This window comes from Anolis carolinensis, chromosome 3 (assembly GCF_035594765.1).
Source record: "Anolis carolinensis isolate JA03-04 chromosome 3, rAnoCar3.1.pri, whole genome shotgun sequence".
Lineage (NCBI taxonomy): Eukaryota > Metazoa > Chordata > Lepidosauria > Squamata > Dactyloidae > Anolis > Anolis carolinensis.
Window position 1 is genome coordinate 249,360,255 of NC_085843.1, and position 24,602 is coordinate 249,384,856.

General features: G+C 37.3%; 1 protein-coding gene across 2 annotated transcripts in view; it reads right to left on the bottom strand.

Annotated features, from left to right (window-relative positions):
• The window catches only part of epha4 (EPH receptor A4), a 180,307-nt gene that overhangs the window by 94,657 nt on the left and 61,048 nt on the right, over positions 1-24,602 (bottom strand). For both annotated transcript variants that reach the window (XM_062976569.1, XM_062976568.1), the window contains exon 4: positions 6,731-6,886. In XM_062976569.1, coding sequence (XP_062832639.1) covers positions 6,731-6,886 — 156 coding nt within the window. The remainder of the gene's footprint in view (positions 1-6,730; positions 6,887-24,602) is intronic.

Sequence of the window (24,602 nt, forward strand, 5' to 3'; positions counted from 1 at the left end):
ACCTGATTTTACAAGCCAATGGAGCAGAGTGTATGTTTTTGCTAGAAGAATGGGTCTCAGATTCTATGTTTTATTTCTTCATTAGGAAGCCGTCACACTGAGCGATTACTAAATGCAAGCCTGAATGAGACTACTGGGGTTAAAGACAGCATAATGAACAAAGAAGGTGCTCGATTATTATACCTGTCAGCGCAAGGAAATTGGGCTTATCACATGATTTAACCAATTGCTAAAAAATAGGATAAGGCCCTCTCTGTTTGTGTTCTTCTCCATCACCCCTTGTCAAAAAATTTAAGCTGACCAAGAAGTCCCTCTGAAACTGTTCTTTAAATAAGTCTTCTTCACCTGCACATCTGCCATCATCTTATTTGTAATGTTAATCTTGCTTTCATATTGCATTTTTTGCATTCTAACTTTACAAAAGAAGAAAAATCATAAATTAATTCTGCCCTCAAGCTTCATTCCGCTGACCCTCTGGTAAACTTGTCACAGGTAAAAATTCAGAAAGATTTTGTATTTAAATATTTAGTTTTACAGATGAAGGATCTTCAGGCTCATTTTTTCCTATATTATTAACTATCTACGAAAAGAACACCCATTAAGAAAATGTTGTGTATGCCAGGATCTTACTGTGGCCTACTTGACTGTTTAGAGCCAAACTGTGGCCTTTTATCAAATCTGTAGACTACAATGGGTGGTGGCTAGACTAGTCAAATGTACTAGCTTTGCAAAATATAATATTCAGTGTCTCCTTTTTATCACAGGGTCTTTTCAAATATCCATACAAACATTAGACAAGAAAATTATAGCATGTTTGTACCAGTTCAGGCAGAAATTTTTAGCATATAGAAAATTGCATAATACTTGGTTAGCCAGTTAATTCAGTCAGGTCCAACACTGTGTACTACTAGCTCAGTATTAACAGAGAACAGCTGCCCAAGGTCTCTAACACACACATCTTTCTATCATCTGTTTTTTTTAAACAAGTTGCCACCTTCTTCATGCACAAACTGTTCACTCTCTCATAACCACACATTACCACTTCTGGCTCCTAAATAAGACATTATTTCTTCATGTAAATACAGTTTTCAAAAGTCTGAACAGAAGAAAGGCGGATTCAAAACAAAAGGTCAATTTTGGACAGAGGCTGAAATTTATCTCTTTCTCCCCCACCAAAGCACACACACACACACCATCCCTGTTTGTGACTGATGTCAAGTTGACTTTAATTTATGGCAACACTGTGAATGAGAGACCTTCAAATAACCCTGTCATCAATAGTCCTGCTCGGGTCTTGTAGGCTCAATTCCATGGCTTCCTTGAAGGAGTTATTTCATTTGTAGTGCATTCTTCCTTTTTTCCTACTGCCTTCTACTTTAGCAAGAATTATTGCCTTCTCTACAGAGTCATATCTTTTCACAATATTTCCAAAGTATAGCATTCTTGGTTTAGTTAGCTTAGCTGCTAGGTCTTGATTTGCCCCAAGATCCATTTATTTGTCTTTTTAGCAGTCCATAGAATTCTCCTCCAGCACTGCATTTCAAATTAGTTGATTTTCACTATCCAACTTCCACAATCATACATAGTAATTGGAAATACAATGGCATAGACAATCCTAAGTAGTATTAAATTACTGTATATATTTTGACACTTCAGTTTCTTGTCTAATTTCTTCATAACTAACCTTCCAAGTCCTTGTCTAAGACAAAGAACAGAAAATTTGCATGAAATTGTGTGTTCAGGGACAAGGAGAACTACTACTATAATCAGTACAGAGAAACAGAAATCAGCAACAAAAAGAAGAAAGAGTAAGACACTTTTCCCTCAAGATCTGAGAAACCAAAGGAAAATTTAAACCAAAAAGACCAGAAGCGGAAACATTCCTCCTGATAACGTCCTTGCCTTCAGTCCAAAGTTCTTCTGGTCAATTAGATCCCAGCCAATTTGGTTTAATAGTGCAAATCTAGTTTTATAGTTAGTAGCCTAATATCGTTGACTTTGATATGCAGTAGTCCTCAGACTACAGGGACTGGTTGCTAAAAGAAAGCCAAAACAATCAGATCTATCTCCTAATAAATTCAAAACACAAATTATTTAGCTGCTATAATATGCCTAAATAATTACAATGGGACATGTTCCTTATGATTTGAAACATTGTTGATTAATTATTTGCACTTTTTTCTATCTTTAGTTCATGTGCTACTTTCAAAAGATGCCACACATGGCCATTCTACTTCATCGATGTAGCTTTTTTTCTGAAATTTAGTCTCTTGGGTTTTTTTCTATTTCTAAATACTTTTCAATGGACTTGTCTCTTGTGACAGGATAATTCAGTGCAGATTGTTCACATGGTTTTCAGAATCTGGTTCTTTTAATAATTGTGAATGAGCAATTATTTAAAAAAATCTTTTTTGGAAAGAAAAGTAATTGTGCTAGGCTATGGATCACAACACCAATCAGATACGATTTATCTATGCATGTTGCCAAGTTAGAGGAAGAGACACAGAAACAATTTAGAGCAAGCTTTCCAGTTTCAAATTAGAAATGGAAAGTGGAAAGATGTAAAAAAAAATACTCATGGTTCTACAATGGAGTTAGCTGAAATTAAAGCAACAATTTGCAAGCAGGGATGAGCACAAAAAGAGAGAGAGAGACAGACCATCTGCAGGCACTAAAAAGCTGTGGGAAAACACATAGCCTAAAATTGTGTCCAACACCTTTTTCATCTTAGGAATGTACTAAATTAGTTAACACAATGGGATTCAGAATCTATATTGTTCTCTTATTCCCTCCCTCCCCGTCCCATTAGCTGAACACCAAGGACAGCAAGATTTTCATCAATGGCTATCAGCAGATTGTCTTTACAAAAAGAGGCAACAAAAGCGCCTAGCCTGCCACAGAAAATGTTTGCCACCCATGCACCCATGGCCCATACAGACTAAAACTGTCACATCTAATCAGGACATGAAAATAGTTGTACATTTGTTGGGCATCTGACTAATCAAAACAGATTTGGTCAACAGAGTGGTCAAAAAATGGACTCGTAAATTTAGAATAATTATAAAGGCATTTTAAATAACTGACAAACTTGATATTTGTCCTAATGTGTTTTATGGAAAAACTAAGGAATTAACTTTTTTAAAAAAATGCTGTGAATGATAATTCTTAAAGATGTTAGGCAAGGTTTCTACCAATATGAATATTACACTGAAGTCACTGTGTAGTCTGTGAGTTTTGTTTTGTTTTTAAAAATATAACCAGCCTATAACAATATAGAATTGGCTAAGGACCACCATGGCATCACAAAAGCTTGAATGTTCAATTGCACAGCTTTTCTATTTAACTTTGCACACATAACTTATGTGGTATTTTTTTTTTTTTTAAAAAAAACTGAAATAGAAATAAAGTAACAAAAAAAAATGGAAGAAGGTAGTCAAACCGACATTTTCAAAACATAGTTTTATGTAAGCTGCAGGACAATATTCCAACACAATCACACAACTTGCTTAGTCCTTCCAGCATCACAGACAGGATCCTCGGTTTGGAGAAGCTTCCAGTTGGACACAACAATACATTATAGAAAGGGATTTGCTTTGCAAAAAGTTAAGCATGCAGTAAACTGTCAGCTGCCTTCTGGCATTCTTGGCTTCATTGAATATTTGATACTGTCAACTATAAGTTGCCAACAGGCAATATTTATCTGGTCAATTGACTGAAGTCATGGTTATACTTTACCCAGCAAAGTCAATGAACTTTTCTTGCCTTTAGCACTTAAGCATTGAATACAGTTTTGGTAAGAATCAGAATAGGTGATTGCTAGGATAAAGAACTGAAATAAATTGTGTATTTAACCACACTTTTTTGGAATCTTGAAATAACAATACCAAGTAATTTGAGATATTTTTGTTATTTCAGTGGTGACAAAGACATGTCCTCCTCTCGAATGCCTGGCATGCTTCTATGGATGCATGCCAAGGATAGCTGGGAAGTATAGCTGGAAAAACATTTCCCATCCTTACTTGCTTCTGGTACATATCCTTCACAGTATGCTAGATACAGTGGGAGGAGGCAGGGAGAGGACAGAAGTTCCAATCATCTTACTCCATGACACCAAACAACTAAATGAGTAGAAAGTTTGGAGTGGAACCTGTGTATCAGTGCAAAACAGAACAATGGAAACCGAGATGAAGAAAAAAGCCTAAATGTCATTCCAGCTGAAATGCTTGTTCCATACCAAGGTTGTGGCTGCGTTCAGATAGTATCCAGAACCCTCATTGCAATTTACAACAGATTTTTCAATCTAGTAATACCCTCAATCCTGTTTCAGATTGTTCTACTTGTTTAACATCATGAATTCTTCATCAATTCCTCCCTTCCTCCATGCAGTACCCACAAAGAAAGAATATCAAAGTAATTAATTTTGCTGCCTAACTTTTCTGAACTGGTGTATGAAACTATATTCATTCCACATGATATAGGACTTTACCACCAAATGTTCTGATTAAGTAATTAAAGGGAATATGTCTACTCTTTAACAGAAGAATACCTGCATATCAGAAAGTAAAGTGGGGAATTGTTTGTGCAGCACTAGAGCTTTAAAAAGCTATTTTTAAGACTTTACTCCAAAGAAGGGACTAGAAATAGATAATATTATCTTTCCCTCATGGGAAAGGTCAGGCAAATATTTGCATTTCTTTACAAATTTTGTATACTATTTTATACATTTAAAGCACTGAACACACAATGCATTGCAGAATCCAAAGTAAAATGTATAGATATTATGATGAAAACTTAAAAAAAAAATATGACAGGAGCAGAATTCAAAACGATCTTGACAGACTAGAGAGATGGGCCAAAACTAACAAAATGAAGTTCAACAGGGACAAATGCAAGATACTTCACTTCGGCAGAAAAAATGGAAATCAAAGATACAGAATGGGGGACGCCTGGCTTGACAGCAGTGTGTGCGAAAAAGACCTTGGAGTCCTCGTGGACAACAAGTTAAACATGAGCCAACAATGTGATGCGGCTGCTAAAAAAGCCAATGGGATTCTGGCCTGCATCAATAGGGGAATAGCGTCTAGATCCAGGGAAGTTATGCTCCCCCTCTATTCTGCCTTGGTCAGACCACACCTGGAATACTGTGTCCAATTTTGGGCACCACAGTTGAAGGGAGATGTTGACAAGCTGGAAAGCGTCCAGAGGAGGGCGACTAAAATGATTGAGGGTCTGGAGAACAAGCCCTATGAGGAGCGGCTTAAAGAGCTGGGCATGTTTAGCCTGCAGAAGAGAAGGCTGAGAGGAGACATGATAGCCATGTACAAATACGTGAAGGGAAGTCATAGGGAAGAGGGAGCAAGCTTGTTTTCTGCTGCCCTGCAGACTAGGACACGGAACAATGGCTTCAAACTACAGGAAAGGAGATTCCACTTGAACATCAGGAAGAACTTCCTCACTGTGAGAGCTGTTCGACAGTGGAACTCTCTCCCCGGGGCCGTGGTGGACGCTCCTTCCTTGGAGGCTTTTAAGCAGAGGCTGGATGGCCATCTGTCGGGGGTGCTTTGAATGCGATTTCCTGCTTCTTAGCAGGGGGTTGGACTAGATGGCCCATGTGGTCTCTTCCAACTCTACTATTCTATGATTCTATGATATAAGAACAATAATAAGAACACTATCACAGGCAACATAAGCCTGGGAAAACCAATGCAACAAAATTACACAATCAACAGGCATTTAAATGTTCAACTTGGCTAGAGCTTTTCAGTGAAATAAAACTGCTGCAGTGAATATTTATGAATGGCATAATCATCCTCACTAATGGTTGGATGCTGTATTAACAGGTACTTAGCAACACAAATTTATTTATTCATTTTTCTTGCCTTCTTAAGACACCTAGGAAGTTGATGGGCATGTATCAATAATTACATTTTCTTCCTGCATCCTAATCCATAAGGCCCAGATACTTAGTTTGATTTCTTCAAACTTAAGTTGGTGTTCCAACAACTAGCATATGCAATTAAATAACTTGATTATATGAGCACTCCAGAATGTGTTGTGATAGTGCTTTGCAGCTTCCCACAGCTGTGATTCCTGATGTCATTTTCAACAAGGCCCGAAGAATTGCATTCAGCAAGGCAAGGAGAAATACCAGCGTCAAATTGTGATAGCTTTCACCATGCAACAAAGCATGTAAAAAGAACTGTGTAAATCAGTTTATTGATTAAGCCAAAATAAAACTTTTGCCCCATTAGAAATGTTACACAAAAGGGGCAATAGAACCTATTCAAAGGTATCACACATTTGTGTTTACATGACTCAGTTTCCTTCAAAATGTTTTTTCTTTCATTTACTGATTATGTTAAGATACGGAAGGCTAGAATTGTTCCTCATTATATGTACACAGTACAGCCTTGAGGCGCTTGTACAATGCAGAAACCAAAAGGGAGGGGAGGCAGGGGGAAAGAATGAGAGCCTCTTATTCTTGCAGTTGACCTACATACTGTCACTTAATTGCAAACTTCATTTTCTGTTGTGTACCAGGAGAGAGGACCCGGTATTGACATGTTGTGTTGACTTGTTTAAAAGGGAATTGTTACTGAATGTTACTGTCACCAACAAGACACTTTTCATAGCAGCATGCACATCTCTGGGGAGTGTTTCATGTATAAATTATTGAAGCAGCAAGAGAAGAAGAAAAGAAATATTAATAAATAAAAGGAGCCCAACTTACGAGTGCAGGGCATGGCAGCAGCATCATTTTCTGATCGAAAAAAGCCCGGGTCACAGGTGCACGAGGTAGAGCCTTCCCAGATGGAGAAGCTGTGAGGCGGGCACTTAGAACAGGCAACATCTGTTGAGAGGGCCTTGTAGTATCCGATCTTACAAGCTTAAAGAGAGAGAAAAGACAGGAAGGAAGAGTGTTATTGACACAGGAATTGATAATAAATTTTTCTTTCAGTTATTTGGTATCCAAACATGGGCACATTTTCAAAAGGGAAAAATGATGTCCACTTAATCCCAATAGAGAAATTATCCAGCCAATAAGCACTTGATTGCAGACTCTCAAACAGAGGAAGGCAATTTTTAATTCCACTGAGAATCCATTAATAAGCAGGCCTGGAGAGCTTACAGCAGCACCTATAGCAGGCCCATGTAGCAACTTAGTTGAAAAAAGCTGTCTCGTTCTGATCTCTGCATGAGTCTGCTGTGTAAACCCAACCTCCTCGTTCCCCACCTGCAAACACTCACACATTACTGTAAACAGGGTGCAGTTGTTTTAACTCTATGACCACTTCAGAAAGGCAGCTGATGCTACATGACACTGCCAATTTTTGAGATTGAGCGGAATAAAATCCCACTGTGATTGGCAGTCAACCTCTTACTCAATACATCCGGACATGGCAATTCTTTTTTTTTTTTTTTTTTTTTACAAAGCCAATTAATTTAAACCCACCTCCATCCCAAAAGTGCAGTGTACTGGTGGCTGCACTCCTGGACACAAAAGACCCTGTTAAGCATTTGGCAAGCATTTCGTGACATCATCTTCATAGAGGCAATGTTACATGAATGGTTACTTTTACCTCATTTCAGCTTGTTTGTGTTTGTGCTTTTTTGTTTTTAAAAGCCACTTTCTGAAGTACTATTCAGAAAACCTTTTGAACAGCAGCCCAGAGTCTGTCTCCTCAGGAATTTTGGCCATGGCTGAAGATTACAGTTACTTAACACTATGGGAGACTGCAAGCAGGAAAGGCCTTCCAGGATTTTTTTATATATAAAAGACAATGGGCAAAAAAACCGAGAAATTGCTGCCAATATTTGCATGACTCATTTTCACATCTCTCAATCTCTAACCTAATGTCTCTTTAGAGTTCATCGTTTATACACCTATATGCAGACGTGGCTCCTACGTACATTCCTTGGCACTGGGGCAGTGAATGTGCTCCAAAGCTAAAATGATTTATCTATGGTGCTGAAGCTTGGGCTTTCAAGTCTAGTCTAAAACTTGGAGGGGTTTCACTGCTTCATTCATAGGGGAGTCATCAGCAACCACTACCAAAATGTTGTCATTTTCCACTTTACTTCCACTCATTCCTCATCCTTTTATATGGTTTTAATTTCTTCTCTGTTGCTCGCTTGCTTTTCCACCCCCTCCTTTCTAAGATCTGTAAAAACCATGGATATCTGCCACATGTTTGCAAACCAAGAAGTCATTTCACCTTATTAGCTGAGACCATTTATGGAATATTCTCTTTTTTAGAATAATTTTATTGATGTTTTTCCATAATATTGCAAAATATAAACATAAACATAGTAGTGAACTTGTAGAATAAATAGAAATAAGAAACAAGAAAGGGAGAAAAGAAGAAATCAAACACACACACATATATGCAAAAACAAAAACCCCTACAAGTGCCCCCACCCTTATAATGTGAAAGCTTAAAATTGATTTCCACCTATTGCATGATGTCTTTAAATTTTTCTTCTCCATTTCTTATCAGTCTTTCTCTCGTGTCACAGTTCCTCCATGTTCTCCCAATTGGGGCTGAAAGTCCTAGCCTTGTTTTCTTTGGTAACAGATTAAAATCTTCATTTTCTCATCTTTTAAATAGTTTCTAACCAGTTCCCAGTCCATTTGCTTTTTTGGTTTACCTTGATTGTTCACTAGTAAATATGTCAATTTATCCATATTCATTATTTCCAGAATCTTATTTATCCAACTCTTTGTCTCCGGAATGTCTTTGTCTCTCCGAAATTTGGCATATGTCATCCTTGCGGTGGTGATCACATAATTAAATAATATTTCTTTGTTTTTGTCTTTCTCTATATCTAACATTCCCAATAGCAGATATTTGGGGTCCATTTTTATTCTAATTTGTAAGATCTTTTGAATTTTGAAATGCATTTCTTTCCAAAAGGCTTTAGCTTTTTTTACAGATCCTCCAGCAGTGATAAAGAGTCCCATCTTGCTCCCCACATTTCCAACATTTGCTTGACATTTTTTAATATAATAATTTGATGATTTTTGAGGGGTCAAATATCCTTAAGGAGTCAAAACTCTAGCAAGTGTCCATAAAAATCACTGAGATCAATCTTGCCTTTTCTTACTTCACCTGTACTTGGACCAAGAAGACTATCAAAATACATAGCCCTGGTGACAAAGATGTATGCATTCAGAGTGTATACATTTCATGTAATTAGAAAAGGTTTACATTGCATGACGCTTTTTCCCCCTATGCTTCAAATGGCCTTGGGATTTTGATTAAAATCAGAAACCACAACACCACTCAAGCACAGCCTCCCAACATCAAACATGATTAGTCACTGAAAAACAAATGTAAAGCTGGATGGATTTGGTCCATCATTCTGCCAGGGGCATCAAGCAAAGGCAACTTATGTAAAAATGAATAGATTTTTTTAATGTCACCCAAAAGCTGTAAACAGAGAACTATTCTGCACTAAATTTTCATGTTGTTGATCTTTAGAGAAAACAGCTATTTTCTGGACAGAAAACGTTATTTTTTTGTGCAAAACAATCATATGCAAACATGTGTACAGGTCCCAAATAGTAAATAGGGGTTTTTAAAGTCTTGTTTTCTTGCAGCAGAAATACAAATATTAAAATAATTTGATTTAAAAAATAGTGAAGAATTATATCTATATCAGCTAAGAAAGCACTAATTAATACCCACAAAAGCAAAAAATAAAATAAAAAATAAAGCCTGAAAGCCTTCAATTTCCCACACTCTTGAGTAACTGGTTTCCTTAGGATCTGATGATATATCTTCTGATACATGGATGGGAATTTGAAACTGCTCCCGTGTATCAAACATCTTGGAGTCCTTGTGGACAACAAGTTAAACATGAGCCTACAATGTGATGTGGCAGCGAAAAAAGCCAATGGGATTATGGCCTGCATAAATAGGGGTATAGCATCTAGATCAAGGGAAGTCATGCTTCCCCTCTATTCTGCCTTGGTCAGACCACACCTGGAATACTGTGTCCAATTCTGGGCACCGCAATTGAAGGGAGATGTTGACAAGCTGGAAAGCATCCAGAGGAGGGCAACTAAAATGATCAAGGGTCTGGAGAACAAACCCTATGAGGAGCGGCTTAAAGAGCTGGGTATGTTTAGCCTGCAGAAGAGAAGGCTGAGAGGAGACATGATAGCCATATACAAATATGTGAGGGGAAGTCATAGGGAGGAGGGAGCAAGATTGTTTTCTGCTGCCCTGGAGACTAGGATGTGGAACAATGGCTTCAAACTACAGGAAAGGAGATTCCACCTAAACATCAGGAAGAACTTTCTCACTGTGAGAGTTGTTCGACAGTGGAACTCTCGGCCCCGGACTGTAGTGGAGGCTCCTTCTTTGGAGGCTTTTAAGCAGAGGCTGGATGGCCATCTGTCGGGGGTGCTTTGAATGAGATTTTCCTGCTTTTTGCAGGGGGTTGGACTGGATGGCCCATGAGGTCTCTTCCAATTCTACGATTCTATGATTCTTCCCTTTGGATTGGAATCTGTGTCTTTTGCTCTTTATTTGATGGGTTGGGCTGCAATAATGGAGAAACTGCAGTAATATTGATGGATCTGATTTAGCTGGTGCATCAACATGTGAATACAGTACTTTCAAAAAATCAATTTGAAAAGTTTTGTTTAAAAAATGAACCCTAATGTTCTGGGAAAAGGTCAGGAAAATAGTATGTATTTTGGAACTTAATGTTAAAACAATAATACTGGAGATGCCTAAATACGGATTTACTAGGTTATACTGTCTCAATTCCATTCTGACTTGAAAATTTTCTCCTTCTGCAAGAGCTGTGCACACAAAAATCAGTCCATTCCTGATTAACAACTGAATTATCAAGAGAAGATATGCACATATGGAAGTTTGGAAACTATCCAGGAGACACTTTTTTATACAGCCAAAATGGAATACTTCAGATTCTGAAGTTAACAATACAACTCATGAATAAATCTTTTAAATGATAAACATAGGATATTCAAACAACTTCCCAAATAGTCAGGAAAATGCCATAGCCGGTCTGTTTCGTTTTAGACACCACAGATAGCATTTTGATCACCATCTTGAGATGTAAGCACAAACTCTTAGTTAATGTTTTCTTCATGTAATATGATTAACATAGGAAGTTATTTTAGACTAGTTTGGAAAACTGATGATTCTGCCAGTAGAAGTGGTAAAAGTGAAAAAGGAAAAAAATATGAAAAACAGTTATTATAAGCTAATTATTGACTCACATACAGGACATACCAGGAAACCTCATGTTTCCTGATTTCAGGGTATAACAACTTGTTAAACTTGTTCACATTCTTTTTCTAAAGCTAGATTTGGAGATATTAGCATAATCAACAATTCTAATATTTTAGATATGAATAATCTCCTTGAATTAATCTCAGGGCCCTTCCCGACAGATCTTATATCCCAGGATCCGATTCCAGGTTTTCTGTTAATCCCAGATTATCTGGCAGTGCGGACTAATATAATCCAGTTTAAAGTAGAAAACCTGGGATCAGATCCTGGGATATAGGGCTTGTCTGGAAGATCCCTCAAATGCTTGTGAAGCAAAATTGTTGAACAGAGTGCTTGAAAGCAATGTCCAGAATGCCACAAAATGTGAAAATAACCCCACCAGTGGTAGTAGAAGTAGCCTAGTATATAGTAAAGAGTCTGTTGGATAAATGCCAGAGACTGAGGAAATCTTTTACCATAAAGATATAATTATGCAAACAAACTCACAGGTAATTTCATTATCTTCATTAAATCTTACCGGGGCTGTGCAGAAATTTCTCACAGTCATTTGCAAACTTCTGCTACTATAAAACTTCTAAACTGATATTTACACACAATACAACTAATGCAACTGCTCAACATTTTATTGACTATTATAACCCATGTTATTTCTAGATTGCCTTGAAAGTACTCTTTCAAACATGAATGATTGCTATGAGTGAGTCTTCAAAAAATGACCATAAGAAAATAGAACCGACTAATAATTTTTAGAAAAGGTTTTGCTTTGTGTCCCATCTCTCACTCTACAGAAGAACCCTGTTGGATTGGACAAAAGACCACCTAGTTCAGCCTCCTGTTGTCCACACTGACTGACTACTTCCCTATTGGAAGCCCAGGGGAAGTACACAACAAGGTCCCTTCCTGCTGCTGTTCTCCAGCAACTGGGATTCAGGGGCATGCTGCCTTTGATTATGAAAATAGCATGTAACTACTGTGACAAGTAGCCACTAATGGAGTATATCTTGTGAACGAAAAGGCATTATCCCTCAAGGAACTTCCTGATAAAGGAATTTACTATTGCCATATCTAGTAAATACTTTAGGTCAGAAAGTAAAGCTCTTTTTATAGAGCAAATCTTTCCATTTGAAGCAAGAATGGCCTTGATGGGGAAAAAGATAATGCTGTTGCATTTTTCAAAGTATAATTTAACCAGTACATATACCTTTAACCATGTGTATGTGTTCTAAGCCTATACAAACAGGATCAATATATATTTTCAAAAAAAAAGGAATCTGGCTATTGGATTGAATCAAAACAATCCTCTCTCTCTCTCTCTCTCTCTCTCTCTCTCTCTCACACACACACACACACACAAAAGGAACAAGGAATGAGGAGGAAGGATAGAATAAAAAGCAGGAGAGGAAGACAATAATATTTAGTAATGATGATGTCTCAATTGGCCCACTGAAATTTTCATTTTACAAAAACAATTCAGTAAATTTATTTTCTAGATTGGGCAAATTGGACCTCCAGATATCAGACTGCAATTCTGACAAATGCAGGGCCACCTAATTAATGGCAAAAGATGATGGGATTTGCAATCCAATAATATCCCGAAAGCCACACATTGCCCATGCCTAATATATAAAATCAGAACTGTTTTTTAACCCTTGATTTTGAGGTCTTCAATATGGTGTTTCCTTATAGGCAGCCTCAAACTCAAATTAAGCCGATATGACAGAATGCAGTGAAGAAAGTTGGAAGCAGAGAAGAAATCTGTGAGAGGGAAAGCCAAGGGAACTAAAACTCTACTACGAATGCCCAAAAGCATTTCTCTTGCATTTGTGTAAGACCTTTTAAAGGGGGGGGGGTGTCTGTTAAAGGCTAACACTGCTGGAAATGGGGTCACTTTCATATATGTCACTGAAAAGTGATTTTGAGTTTCTTGCAAAATGTTTACATTATGTACAAGTATATTATAGTTTAGCTAAGCAACCAGATTAGGTTTTCTATTCATGTTAATAAACTAATTAAAATAAAAACATATTTGAGTCTCATTGGTGACAATGCTTTTGAGTCATTTTGAAGCAGTTCCTTCCATATTTCAGACAAGTATTTTGATATAAAGGGTTTAATGAATCCAACATTGGTAATTTCCAGTTCAAAAGATCTGTACCTCCGTCCCTCCCCCCTCTCTCTCTTTACACAAAGCCACACACACACTCCTTCTCTTTCAAGTACGACATTTGTTTCGTTCCCCTACATTAAACTGAGTTCATTAATTTTTCAGGACCCAAGGAGAGCTCTTCCTAAAACACTCTTTGAGACATACAGCCATTTTGCTTCAGTTATAGAGAATCACGTAACTGAATTCACTTTTCTTTCCTTCACAGTATACAGATTCAATATATTCCAGTTCTTGGCATCTCACGCTATTTGCTAATCCACTGCATTTGTTCAACATTTCTTTACATCTTGATAGACTTCTCCGCCACAGCCGAATCTAACTCTCTAAAGGGTTCTTTTTTCTTTTCTTTTGGCACAGAAAAACAGCTGACACACCTATTATGGCTGACCAAGACCCTTTCAAAAGAAAACAAACTTAAGATATCATACAGTATTTTTGAATGTTAATGAATTGATAGAAAAACAAGGCAGTCTGCATTGAAACCCATTTCCTGAAAGTCTTTATTGCATTCTGAAGGCAAACCCTCATTCTTTTTCCACACTCTCGGGAGGATTTTCTGGAGTGTGAATAGTATCCTTGCATGCCTTGCAAAAGATGTATTCTTAACATGGCTTGCAAAAGATGCCATTGTAAAAAGATTAGGTCACATGAGCAATACAAACTTTGAATTCAATTACCTTAGCTTTGCCTTAATTAGTTCTTTCTGTTGGAAAAAGACAGAGAGATTGAAAGGGGGCCAAGGGGGAACATTTTCTTTTATTCAGATCACACACTGACATGGCAATGTTATTGTTTAAAACATACTGTCTTCAAAATATGACAGTGAAAGATCTGAATTGTAGGGAGGGAGATATACCTGCATGTATCCCTCAAACTCCTTCCACCATATCGTTTTTATCCATAAGCAGACTGCCTCAACTAAAATAAAGATATAAAAGTACTTAATTAGGTTGGATAGGGTTTCTCAACCAGGATTCCCCAAAAATAAGTATTCCAAAAGAGGTTGCTATGGGTTCCATAAGGGATTACGGTTAACGAATGAAAACATTTTTGAAATGTAGATACTGTATATTATTTCTTTAATGAAACAGTTCCCCAAGACCTGAAAATTAATTCAAGAGTTCCTCCAACATAAAAAGGCTGAGAAGGGCTAGTCTAGATATGGGTTCTAATGGTGCAAATTTGTGTGTAGTAAGCATTTAATAATAAGCTTTGTCATCAGTTTGCCTAGTATGTAAAGAGGACTATAACATTTGTTTGTTTTATAACCTGCCTTTTGCCCAGTGTAGTAGCCAATGTGGCTCACAATGTTGATTATAGAATTATTATAATAGTAATACTAATAATAGTAATAATTAAGTATTTAAACAGCTGTATAAAAAGGTCTTAGCCAGACTGAACTCCAATGAAAGAGATTTCCAATATCTGGGAATCAAACACCAAGTTGACTTGATCTTATGTTCTCGTTAAATGTACCTGTTTTGACAGCAGAATCATAGAAAAGCTTTCCTGGGAAAATCCAACTGACCTATAGAGGAGATGGGATCTTTCAGACAGTCTGTACCCAACTATAGAATGATACTTGTAAAATTCCTATTTGAAATAAGCAGCATCAGACAGGCCATGTGGGTAAAAAAGCACTGTATAGAAGTCATCTAGTATAGTGTCAAAATTGTCAGATTACTCCTATATAGTGCTGTTTGTATGAATCTCTAACATCCAAATTGTGTTCTATGAATATAGTAATACTATAGGCATTGAATTTTTGCCTGTTTACTGTAAGCCGCTTTGAGTCTCCTCGGAGAGAAAGGTGGGGTAAAAGTGATGTAAATAAATACTATATACATATTATGGTATCCCACTGTATAAGCAGACAATTCTAAAATATCAAAATAAATTTTGGTACATCACTTTGAAAACCAAGGAATTACATATTGTATGTGTTTGTTAGGAACTGAATTTTGTTCCATGTAATGGACATGAATAAGACTTTAGGTCAATATGGATAAACATGTAGTTTTGTTCTTAAACAGTCCAATTGTAAGTAGAGCTTTCATTAACCAAATAATGTGTGCAATCAAGGAAAGACAAATCTTTTATGGAAACAGGCTCAGGTAACCCACTTCCTATCACTTGCATGCAAATGAAAATAGCAACAGCATGATTTTTAAAAATGCCAAAAGCATGGCTAGTATTGTTTGAATGCATTTTTGATAATCACAGGTTTACACAGCACCTGATACCTTAGAAAATCGGCACAAATTTCTATTTTACTGGCACTGGGTGTTGATTTTACTTCTCCCAATATCTTTCTTTTGTATAGATTCTTTTTCTCAAAATATAAGAAAGGCTGCCAACCTAAGAGTTCGAAAACATGCAAATGTGAGTAGATCAATAGGTACCCCTCTGGCGGTCATGCCAGCCACATGACCTTGGAGGTGTCTACAGACAACGCCAGCTCTTTGGCTTAAAAATGGAGATGAGCACCAACCTCCAGAGTCGGATACAACTAAACTTAATGTCAGAGGAAAACTTTTACCATTACCTTATAAAAAAGCTACGTCGGCCTCAAGCATAGATAGCTTCTTTCCAGTTCTCCTTTTTCCACCTCTAAATTGATTTCTAAAGATTCATTATTGTCTATTGTTTGGATATCCGTACTGGATGTGTGTTTGTGTATGTATGGGTGTTTGCATACCTTCTAGTCACCTACTTCTGGCGATGTCATTATTTTTATGGGGCTTTCATAGGCAAGGAGTACTCACAGGCCACTTTGGCAGTTTCTTCCCTTGAAATAAATCCTATAGCACCTTGTTGTTCACTGGCAGTATCCCATCTAAGCGCTGACGAGTGACCCTGTTTACCTGACAAGATCAAATATTTTGGCCCTTTCCAAAACTGTGTAACTGTTTTAACCCTAAAGGCTCATGAACACTTTGACTTCCCAAGCTAGTTTATGATCTGAGCTTTGGATCCCAACATCCAAGGAATTATTCTCTTATTTCTCTGAGATGAATAATATAATCCTTTCCTCATTGTCCTTCCCCAAAACCTGGAACACGACTCCTTTTTTCCAGATCACTGGCAGTGCATCTATAATTATTTTGAGGAGAGTTAAATGGGAATAGTTTAAATAGAATGAATTAATGCGACCCTTGTAAAAATTACAGCATTTTTCTGGTCCAATCTAATTATTCAATGCAATGCCTCAAGGGCAATATGGATCCTTAGAAGTCAGAAGAACAAAATAAGAAGAAAAAGAGTCTTCGCTTGCACCCTTCTTACATTCAAGCTGTAGAATTCAATGTGATGTACCAAATTGCCAAATAAAAACAGCTGCCTTTGATCCTGGCAATGTAAGATTTCATGTCTCCTATTGATGGTGACTGCCTGTGTCCTGCAAATTAAATATGATATCTGTATCCATTAGTTGGCTACACTGGCAAGATAAAAATATTTTGTAATGTCAAGAACTACTTTAAACAATGCATTGCCACTTATGTAGAAAGGGCAGAAAAGACAACCACCAAAGGTCTTTCCATATTATTTTCTAATGTGCAAAGACTCTTAAGGACATTTGAGACAGATTTGCTAGTTTTGTAGCCTAAGGAACAATTCTTTTTCTGTGAATAGTACTATACACCTATGGCAGGGGTCCCAAAAACTTTTTATATAGGGGGCCAGTTCACGGCTCCGCAGGCCGTTGGAGGGCCAGACAATAGTTTTACAAAAACTGTGAACAAATTCCTATGCACATTGCACATACCTTATTTTGAAGTAAACAAACAAAACGGGAACAAATACAGCCTCAATGTTAATAATAATAATCATCATATCATCACCATTATCATAATAAAAATGATAAAGGTGGTTGGAAGAGACCCCTTGGACATTCAATCCAACCCCTTTCTGCCTTTGTGCTCCAAAGGCACAAGCAAAGCACCCCTGACAGATGGCCTCCCAGCTTCAATATTGTTAATAATAATAATAATAATAATAATAATAATAATAATAATAATAATAATATTAAACAGTCCTAAACACTTGGGAAGTGTTCGACTTGTGATTTTGTGATATAAAATCCAGCATATCTATCTTGTTTGCTGTGTTATACTGTGTCTTTATGTCAATAATAATAATAATAATAATAATAATAATAAAGAGGGTTGGAAGCAACCCCTTGGCCCATTTAGTCCAACCCCCTTCTGCCTTTGTGCACCAAAAGCACTAGCAAAGCACCCCATAATAATTAATTATTAAATAAATAATAATTAAAGTGCCGTTATAAACAAGCAAAGCTTTGGAAGGTACACACACGCCTTCCTCAACAGAAGAGGAGGGAGCCGCCACCGTGGGGGCCAGATAAATGGCTTCGATGGGCCGCATGTGGCCCCCGGGCCTTAGTTTGGGGACCCCTGCCCTATGGCATTAGGGCACACTTGCTATGGGCCTATCATTTCTCCATCTTTTATTGGTGGTGGCTGGGAGAAAAAGGAACTGTGCAGGGAAGGAATGGGAGATGAGGGGTAAAGATTTTTTTTCCTTCCATTTTAGGAGGCATTGGGTAAGGGAAAATTGTTTATTCTTCTTTTCCACCAGGCCTTCACATCCCTACCTCAATTTGAATTTTAAAAAAAGCCTCACAAAGATATACTGTATGTGTATGTATGTATGTATGTATGTATGCAACCTGCAGCCTAAAATTAATCAGATTGTCTACCAAATTGAAGCTGAAATTGTAGAAAAATTAAAGAAAAATATGAAATAATAATAACAATACAGTGCCACTGATATTCCATGATATCAGCATATTACAATTCTATAAGAATGAACCCTTGCATGCATTCCTGTTGTCTTGAAACACTAGCTGTGGTTCATTCCCTCCACACCAAGCGCAACTTTGTAAGAATGCTGTTTCTGATGAAATTACAACTGAATAGTCCAGTGAGATGTTCCAATATTACATGGTAGGTTTGAAGTGCAGGTGATTACCTATAAAGCCCTATATGTTTTGGGTCCAACCTATCTTCGAGACTGCATCTTCTTCTATGAACCAGCATGGGCACTGCGATCTGCGGGGAGGCCCTTCTCTCGGTCCCACCACTGAGTTGGTGGGGACAAGAGAGAGGGCCTTCTCGGTGGTGGCTCCTCGGCTCTGGAATACACTCCCTAAAGAAATTAGATTAGCCCCCATTCTTCAAGCCTTTCATGCGAGTTTAAAAACATGGCTCTTCAGATAGGCCTTTGACTCTGTGTAATCTATGGTCAGCTTGATGATCCACCGATTGTGCCACTTTGCACTTTGACTTGTTACGGCAGATAGCTAGCTTGATTCACAGGTTCTACTGTGTTTTAGAAAAATTTATAATTTTATAATTCTTACATTTTTATTAGTAGGATTTTATGTGCATTGTTGTTTCTATACTTATGTCATTGTGTATATACTCATGTATTGTTGTTTATATGTGGCACTTGGAGTGCTTCTGTGAGCCGCCCCGAGTCCCTTCGGGGATTTGGTGGTGGGGTATAAATAAAGATTTTTTATTATTATTATTATTATTATTATTATTATTATTATTATTATTATATTGTATGACACAGCAAACAAGAGAGATATGCTGGATTTCGTATCACAAAATCACAAGCTGAATTATTATTATCATTATTATTATTATTATTAGAACAGCTTTCTATTACTCAGTATGATATGCATATACTTGGAAAGTGTTTGTTTTAGCATGTCTCAGAAGATCCTAGAACTGACTAAAAACACACATGCAAGCAAACATACTTATCTAGACATTAACACTGAAATACCCCACAGCAACAAAAAATAGCTGATAGTACATGGGATAATTGCTTTGCAAGTTCAAAATGCCAGTTATGCTAGGTGCTCTTGGCATCCACTTCAGGACCATTGACTCTGCAACAATTGCTCCAACTTACACTTGATCTTTTTTTTTTTTTCAATTGAATAACATTTAATACTGGTGTCAGCAGCAAGTGGTGCTGAGCGAACAATAATATCTGAAGTAGCTTTCCCATTTCAAACTGCTCAAGCTGCTGCAATGCTTATTATAGGCTTCATCTGACTTGGGAAATTTAATTGCTTTTGCAGAAAGCTGTTAAGATTCAGGAAATGAGTCAGCTAGTAAATTTCAGGGAGCTAGCTTTTTTCTTTTTTACTCAGCTAGTCATTTCTCCCTTTATTCAAGGAACTAAGGGCAATCCTTGATGAGATTGTTAAACGGGCACTTTTGAAATGTAGATCAGTAAAGCTTTCCCGCTTAACATGGGAAAACCCAAGGACTGATTCAGAGACAAGTTTATTCCTGATGACTGCAATATGAGAATGGGCCATCACATATACGGTTATGATGACTCTCATACATATACACATACATATATAGTAATAATTTGAATGTGTGAATTGATCATAGAAGGTATGAGGTCACAGGTAGAATTTTTTAATCTGTTCCATCACATCCAATACAGATGCAGGCTGTAGAGATGCAAAGACATTAGAAGTGTGTGTGAAAAGCAGCTTTGGAAAAGGGATGGCTGACAGTGGAGAAATGGCAGCGGAAGTGATATTTAATCCCAACCTAACCCCAAGGGGAATTTACAGTAGAAAAGACCACCTGTGACCATATAAACTTGCCCATAAATTCACATTCTCTTCTGAGATTCCCTACTGTGCTCTTAACTTTAAATACTAGATATACAGGAAAAATATTTGTCCTTCCCTATAACATCAGACACAGCAGGGATTACAAACCAGCCCACTGGGCAAAACTTTACAATCTTTTCCTTTTAAGATTTACTAATTGCTTGAATCCTCACATAAACAAACCCTAATCCCATTGTCATGAGGCCTCCTCACAAACTTCCTTCCCCAACCTAGGGAGGTGGGGAGAGAGCATTGACAAGAATGGAGATCTGAATCTGTAAACACAGTCCAGTCTATTGGGATTATCTCTCATCTCTTAAATGTTAACAGCTCAGTGAAAAGGGCAATTAAACTCCCAATGTTAGATTAGGCTGTGATAGTGCAGTGTAGTAACTAGGCTAACATGAAAGGGAAAGGCAAACATCTCACCTTCAGGCTCCAACACTTTCAGGGATACCTGAGTGCATGTGGTAGATTAAGTAAATACTTGAAAGTAACAACAGATCATCAGACATCGTAGCCAGCAAGAGGAAAAGGTAGAAGCATTTCTTTTGAGTTCTCAATAACGGAACAAAGCGGTATCAAACAGCTATGATTGTGCAGTGTACAATGAAATTGTGTTTGCTTTCTCCAAGCAGCACTGCTGGCTTAAATCCTATAGTTGTCTCTACTACTGTCATTGCATCTCTTTCCTGCAAATCTAGGGGGTAGCTCTATTGATCATAAAACAACTTCCAAAATCCTTATTGTGGTAACATTTCTTCTGTTGTTATCTCCTACCACAGCTCGCTCCAAGTTTCAAAGAACCAGAAGTCCTTTAGAGTCCAGACAGAGAGGCAGAGATTGAGAGAGGATAGGAAATACCATGCCTCATCACAAGGTGGAAGTGCTGGTACAGTAGAGTCTCACTTATCCAAGCTAAATGGGCCGGTAGAATCTTGGATAAGTGAATATCTTGGATAATATGGAGGGATTAAGGAAAAGCCTATTAAACATCAAATTAGGTTATGATTTTACAAATGAAGCACCAAAACATCATGTTATACAACAAATTTGACAGAAAAAGTAGTTCAATACCCTGTAATGTTATGTTGTAATTACTGTATTTATGAATTTAGCACCAACATATCATGATATATTGAAAACATTGACTACAAAAATGCCTTGGATAATCCAGAAACTTGGATAAGCGAGTCTTGGATAAGTGAGACTGTACTGTATAACACTACGTTATATCATGTTAGAGCAGCCAGAGCAAAGATTTGATTAAGGCAAAGCATATATTTAAATCACTGTATACTGGAGTGGGAGATGGATGTCTCAGTGTCTTTAACTTCTGGGATATGAAGTCCATAAAATGCTGAGGATAAAGGGTTTCCCATTAATGTTATATAGGGTATCCAATCATATGATAAGGGCTTTCATAGTATCAAAAAAGGCAGCTGGGAACAATAGTGATGGCCCTGGGTTCAAAGAGGAGAGATTTGCCATTTAGCTGCTCAGTTGGAGATGAGCAGATCTAAATAATATATGCTTGAATAATGTAGTATTATGCTTTACATTTGATGCTCAGGATTATGAAAGACCTCAGTAAAGCATATTCCAACTTTTTCTCCTTATTAACTTTGAGATATATCAGGTCAAACTTAGGGGAAAGGAAAATTTGTCTGGGTTATCACAAACATTGCTGCAAGTTAGTTACAGTGAAGTTAGTTATAGCTTTCACATAGTGTGATCAATCTGAGTAACTCCTAAATAAGGAGTATCATAACTCCCACGAATAGTAATTTGAAACAATGCATAGATATACTTCTGAAAGCTTTCTATAATGATCACCATAAAAACTATCAATCCCTGTCTAAGCTGTACATCAATCACAATGCCAATATGCAAATCATATCCATTAACAGCTCCATACTAGATTACCCATGACATTTCAGAGAGAGCCATTCATTTGATGAGCTGCCTCCGTCATCTTTGCCCTTTGATATTTTGGATGCACCAATGTTAATACTACATTAGACATCCAGGCATTTTGGAGAACCATGTAGGTATATCAATGGATAAGAAAGAAAATGGCTAGTTTCATTCCTTTTCTTTCCTATAAACAACATTTCCTGTTTCTGTGTAGATATATTGATATAGGTATATACATTACTGTGGGCATTTTATAACAATATCTTCTTTGTCAAATGACAATAACCTTCCATTATAAAATGATGAGCTCAAATCATATTGTATATTTTCCCTTATCTATCTGTCACCATCTTTTCTTCACTGAGGATATAAGAAAGCACACTGAGATGGAATACAATTTCTACCTTTTAAACAATTCAAACATTCATGTGACAAAGAGACACATGAATGCTGGTTTTTTTATCAGTTTTTTTTTTAAGAGGAGTTATGATCTCAGGAGAGGGAAGTACTGCACTCCTTCAAAGCACTTATGCATGCTCATTTTCACTCAATATATCTTGAATTTGACGACATCTGTCATGTCTTAAAGGAACATACAACCAGGATAATCTCATTCTGTTGCCTAATTATTTGGGCTGCTTCCAGACAACACTTAAACACGCCTCGAAGTGGGGATAAGAAACCCACTTAGGCACGTGTCTAAGTCCACACACCTTCCCCTAAATCACATGCTTTCCACGTGTTGGGTGTCAATCCCCACCCCCAAAAGACCTTAAAATAGAAAATAACGTACCTGGCCACCATTATGCCTCTTGACATGGTTTTTGTGGTAAGAGATGGAGTGATTCCCCACACACACACACACACACCCGTGTCCCAGGTCTACACTGGAACATTCCAAAAGCCATGCCGAAAGGCATAACAGTGGCCAGGTAAGCTTTTATTTTATTTTGAAAGTTGAAGGGGTGGGTTCCCTCTTCACTTCTTCGGACCCAGGACTACACAGAGGCCATATTCCATTAGACTTGAGTCTTTCAGGAAGACTCAGGTCTAATGGAGTATCAAATTAATTCAGGACAAAGCAGGGTTTTCCTGCTTTGTCTCAAATTAATTTGGTTTTACCGGAGACATTGTTTGGATAGCTCTGGTAAAACCGCAGGAGCTCCTGTGTTATGGGCCCTGTCTAGATGGCCCCTTGGTTAAATAATTCCAGACCATAATGGCTAAAGTTGTAGCAAATTTTGGTTTAGCTATGTACAGTACTAATTCCTTTGATTTGCCCTAAATCTTCCTCAATGCATCTTCAGTCTTTGACTACAGGTCTACATACAGTAAGAGGGAAGTAACAACTTGTGCTTAAATTTCGATGCTCCCTATCAGCTTCTTCCCTTTTTATAGAAACCCTCCAAACATTCTAATCTTTTCCCATAGGTAAATTGTTGCAACCTGGATTAAGAATGCCCTTTTCTGCATATTTGCCAACTATACAATCAATCAATCAATTTATTAATGCTCCGAAAAATTGTCATATGCATTTACAGAAACAACATCAAACAAACATCTATACAAAACACTGTAAAATCGAACAATTAAAAGTAGGGTGCAAGCAGGATAAAACAAAGAGTACAAGATATACATTGCAGCAACACAAGCGCAACGTGTGCTGGGAACTGCACATTTACCGGTAAAAAGCCAATATATAAGATCAGTCATTTAAAAAACTTAAGTAACAATATCAAACAAGCATCTATAGAAAACACTGTAAAAGTCAACAGTTAAAAGCAGGATGTATGGAGAATAAAACAGAACTTGCAAAATATAACTTGTAAAAAGCCAGTATAAAATATCAGTCATGTTAAAAACTAGATAAAAGCATCCCTGGCACAGTTGACTGCAATGTCCGCAATCAGTCTTGCCCTGATTTTATTTGCTGCCAAGGTAAAAAGAGAGACCTTATACGTGATTGTGGAGTTGGTATCAGATAAAAGGTAAAAGATCTTTGTGCGACCATGTTCGATTGTAGGTGCCATAGAATAGGCCCAAAGAATTTATTTCTTGGTGCAGAGTATAGGGAGCAGATGAACAAATAGTGGGGCAGGTCTTCAATTTCTGAGGCCCCGCATATGCATATCCGGTTGGCCAAAGGAGTGCCCGAGTATCTACCATCCAACACTGCTGAGGGCATGCTTTGGAATCATAGGGCTGTAAAAGCTTGACTGAGATTAGGGAATGTAAGGTTGGTTAAGTACATAGCTCTTTCATGGTCGAGTTTGTATAATTTGTACCATGTCGAGAATTTGGAGCTGTTAATAATAATAATAATAATAATAATAATAATAATAATAATAATAATAATAATAAAACTTTATTTATACCCCGCCACCATCTCCCCAATGGGGACTCGGGGCGGCTAACATGGGGCCATGCCCAGAGCAATACAACATAATAAAATATAAAAACAACATATCATAACACCATTTAAAATACAATAAATAATAATAAACAGAACATCAAGAAATCAAAAACAAAAACAAAAACAAAAAACAATAAAACAAGGGCAGGCCGCTTGAACACAGAGATA